Genomic DNA, 4,361 nt, shown 5'->3' with positions numbered 1-4,361 from the left:
GGAGTTCCAGCATAAGTATACTTGAACTCCAGCATATTATACTGGAGTTCCAGGATAGTATGCTGGAACTCCAGCATAATATGATGGAGTTCCAGCATAAGTACACTAGAACTCCAGCATAGTATACTGGAATTCCAGTATATTTGCAAAGTATACCGGTCCAACATAATATGCTGGAGTTCATACACAAGTGCACCGAACTCCAGTATATTATGCTGGACCGGTCTATATTGCAGCAAAACGGTGACTATTTTTCATTGACTTGGTAAACGCTGGCTATTTTTGATTGACCAGTCCGAAAACTGGCTATACCGTGCTATTTTTACGGATAAAACCAATAAACAAACATATTTTTGCCAAATTTTTTTTGAAAAAAACTTGACAAAATCTATTGCCAAACGGGGCTAAGTTTACGTTAGAATATTATATTGAAAACGAATATGCTACAAACACGTGCATTTGGAATCTTAAATTTGAACATGCAAACAGTTGTTTGATTGAAACGTGTAGATCATGGAAATTGAGAAAAAAAAGATACAGCCTATGAAACTTAAAAATTCTCTAATTCCAGAGGCTTCGTCTGGAAAACCACCCAAATAATCACCAAACAACTATAGTATTATCATGCTTAAGAATCAATCAACTATGTTTCAACCACAAATTAATCATTTTTAGCTATTAATCCTACGTGTCCATCTACTTTATTACTAAGTACTAAGAAGATTAATCATAACGTCTATTTTTATACTGACCAGGAGCTGGTGCAACATAGACTCAACAAGTTCATTTTTTTTTTCCAACAAGTTCAATCGAACCCACTATTTGTTACATACAACATAGTTATATATCTGAAAAAATCACTAAAATATTACTCAATAAATAGTAAGTTCTGAACAATAGGAAAAGTGTCATAGTTTCAGGGGTGAAAATATAAAGGTTAAAATCATCAAGTTCAAAACATGGATCCACTTTTGATACTATCAACCTACAAGGCTACAACCCCTCTTTTCATAGAAATTAGATCAATTTTACTTTGCAAAGCTTATATTTAGTAAATAACATCATGTTTAACAATGAAAAAGAAACTTCTATTCCCCTTACATACCTTGGTTTCAAACACAATATCTTTTCTTCAATTCCAAACTTAAGTTCATTAATCACTCAAAATAAATCAGTAAAATTCATAATAGTAACACTCTCTAGGCTACTAGTTCTCATTATTTGAAAGTAGATCATAAAAGTGAGCACTTGGTATAGTTTTGCAAAAAAAACACCTTAAATAGTTGCCAGATTGACTATGAAACGAGCAGAAATGCAAGCTAAGGCTGCGTATAATAGACCCTTGTGATCTGGCCCTTCCCCGGACCCGCGCATAGCAGGAGCTTAGTGCACCGGGCTACCCTTTTTTATTGACTATGAAACGAAATGCAACAGTTGCCCGGACCAAGTTATATTACCAACTAGCAACTTGCAATGATATTCATTTTCCCAGTAGATTGTCAATCCAACCTAGTAAAATCTCAAAAACCCACAACTCTATGCGACAAAATTAGACATATACAGGAGGATCCAACCAATTCACAAAGTCATATACATGGAGGAAATGTGATATCAGGGGGTAAAGGTGCAATGAGGAAAGCCTAGGAAAACAAAATTTATATATAGGAATAAATTAGTCTCTAACAGGAGAAAAAGAATAAGAAAACCAATTCTACAATCGAAAAGCCCGAGTATTTGTCATCCAAAGAGTACGATCTCAGGGTTACGCAATACAGACAGGAAACATTCAAGTTTCCCCCCTGCCTTCATATCATCACCCCTAGTTAAATGTTTACTTGGCAAATGAATGTACTCAAATGAACTCAAGACAAACAGAAGTACCCACTGATATCCCGAGCACGACCATCATTAATTACCTGATAAGAGTTCCTCATGTTGCAACATAAAACCTGCACATGAAGCACCTCCTATGTTAAGAAATGCACTCAACTCTGTCGTAAAAAGTTAGCCACTTTCTCTTTTGCAGTTCCCAGGCAAGAGATACTTGTACTTCTCGGGATTTTCCAGCAGATGAGCAGGAAGATTCACGGCTGAGTAAGAATGAGGGACGGGTCCCATGTTACCAATGATATCCTTGAATGTGTACTCCTCAGGAAGCATGTCGTATAAATCAGCCCCTTGACAAATGATATCTTGTATTCTTTTAGGGTTCAAATAATGCAAAAACCTTATTCTATCAGTGTGGCTGTAAGCTTTCATCTTGAATATGAAGTCAGATATCTGGCGGAAACAAAAGCTACAATGCCAACCTGAATCTGCCAAAAGGTAATCAGTTTGACGATAGTGTACGTATCTAGTCTTGCCTTTCTGATACCTGTGGACTGAAGCCCTCCAACTTCTGTGCTGAATTTGAAATTCGAACGAGTACAAGTAATTCCTCAAATGAAGATGAAGAATTGGAGGAATGTCGTCACACCACCTCAAAAGATCGATGGTATGCCTACTAGGAATTTCATCAACATCGGACATTATCAACAAATCATCGTCCTCTATACCAGCTATTCTCAAAAGCTGGTCGAGTGCTACTCTCTGATATGCCTCTTCAACAAACGGATTTTCACCTTTTCTGAATCTTCCTCCAATGGTTCCATAAGTCAATCGTGGTTCAACAAACTTAAATTGGTCCCGGTTAATAGCAAAAGTATAGGGCTTGGGCAAACCAGTAAACGTGGAGTTTGACTCGAGAAGAACAAACTGTGTGATGTAAGGATACAATTCCTTCCATCTGATAGTAAGCATGTCCACTTCATTACTAAACAAAACTGCATCATAAACACGCCTAGGATATTCACGAATTCCCCACCCGTGTTGCTTGCAAAGGTTCTCCATCGAGACATTCTCGTGATAATAGTGAGTAACTTCAATAAAGGGCTTGGGAGGAGATTGCCATAGCGGGCGAAGGAAGTAAGTAATCTTCTGTCCATGCAAGTATATACCAACAATGCATGTTGGCACAAAAACAATCAAAAAGATAATAGCCTTTAAATCCAATCCTCGAAGCATACACCGTAGTCTTGACATGTTTATTACTCCAGGGGAAGACTGCTGCATATGAAAAAAGATAACTTTAACAGATGGAGAAAAATTCAGACAAACTAATTACAGTTTGAGTGCAGGCAAATAAAAGAATGTAAACTTAAGACCATTTTACAGAAAATAGAACAAGCCAGTAGGGTAACAGAGGATTTCACAAATATCTTGAGAGAGCAAAAGATGAAGGGGAGCCTTGGCGTAACTGGTAAAGTTGTTGCCACCTGGTCACGGGTTCCGGCCGTGGAAACAGCCTCTCGCAAAAATGCAGGATAAGGTTGCTTATACCTGCTGCGTACAATAGACTCTTGTGGTCCGGCACTTCCCCGGACCCTGCGCATAGCAGGAGCTTAGTGCACCGGGCTGCCTTTTTCTTGAGAGAGCAAAAGATTACTTATTGTATCAATTTAGCTAAAATTAAAGCTTCTGAAACCAATAATAAAATTAAAGCTTCCATCAATTTAGATATTATCAAATGGAAAACCATAGTCAAATCTCCAACCATAAAACATGGACTCCACAAAACCACAATACACCACAAATTTCCAGAAATATAGGAAAAAGATGAGAAAAAATCACCCAAATTTGATCAAGATCACATTTTCCCCCAAAAACTTCTCCTTGGGAGAAACCCACATCAGCCCAATTCAAGATTCTAGGGTTTATAAACAATCCATGTCAATAACAGAATGAAAACACATATTTTAAAATTCTCCAGAAACACAACAATCCAAAAACAAAACAAAATAATTCCCAAAAAATCCAAACTTAATGTGCAACAAGCTTCAAACTTTTCAAATGAAATGGTAATGAAATTTAAAAATAAATCAATAGGAAAAGAGGTGAAAAAGAGAAGATAGGTACCTCGCCACAAACGTCTTCACAAATATCGTCACTTTTTTTTGAAGGATAATAACTATCAAACACCATTAGCACCCAAAACTATATTCAAAAATCTCCTCTTTCTAAAAATTTGTCACCTTTCTATAAAATTCAGAAAGATAACAAAAATTATCAAAGAGAGATAATTGAAGAAGAAAAAAACCCTGATTAAAGCCAATACCCCTCCCTCTCAAATTTACAGCAATGGAATTTGCCAATATAATTAAATTGAGAGGGGGAGTAAATTTTTCCTTGTGTAATTTGACTACTTCGGGAAAATGCTAAATTATAGCCGTTTTGTTGGGTTCTTCTTCTTCTTTTTTTTCTGTTCAACACTCTTTGTACAGATGGTTATATATATATAGACACACATGCAGGGTAACCCCCCC

At 36.7% G+C, this 4,361-nt stretch overlaps 1 protein-coding gene across 2 annotated transcripts; it reads right to left on the bottom strand.

Moving 5' to 3' along the window:
* Positions 1-1,517: 1,517 nt before the first annotated feature.
* Positions 1,518-4,354, bottom strand: LOC109219177. Of its 2 annotated transcripts, none has more exons than XM_019383612.1 (2): positions 3,955-4,354; positions 1,518-3,105 (listed from the first exon to the last, which is right to left on the bottom strand). In XM_019383612.1, the coding sequence occupies exons 1-2, from the start codon at positions 4,018-4,020 to the stop codon at positions 2,005-2,007; spliced, it is 1,167 nt and encodes a 388-aa protein (XP_019239157.1). In that variant the 5' UTR covers positions 4,021-4,354; the 3' UTR covers positions 1,518-2,004. The 2 variants fall into 2 exon arrangements, with proteins under 2 accessions (XP_019239157.1, XP_019239158.1); XM_019383613.1 differs by having other exon boundaries at positions 1,518-3,102; positions 3,955-4,300.
* Between the last annotated feature and the right edge of the window lie 7 nt (positions 4,355-4,361).

This window comes from Nicotiana attenuata, unplaced genomic scaffold (assembly GCF_001879085.1).
Source record: "Nicotiana attenuata strain UT unplaced genomic scaffold, NIATTr2, whole genome shotgun sequence".
Lineage (NCBI taxonomy): Eukaryota > Viridiplantae > Streptophyta > Magnoliopsida > Solanales > Solanaceae > Nicotiana > Nicotiana attenuata.
This window is presented reverse-complemented; position numbering and strand designations above follow the sequence as displayed.

Coding starts and splice junctions, on each gene's coding strand:
- LOC109219177 (XM_019383612.1), bottom strand. CDS start 4,020: ATGGTGTTTGATAGTTATTATCCTTCAAAAAAAAGTGACGATATTTGT. Junction 3,106..3,954: donor GTGAAGACGTTTGTGGCGAG/GTACCTATCTTC, acceptor TTTCATATGCAG/CAGTCTTCCCCTGGAGTAAT.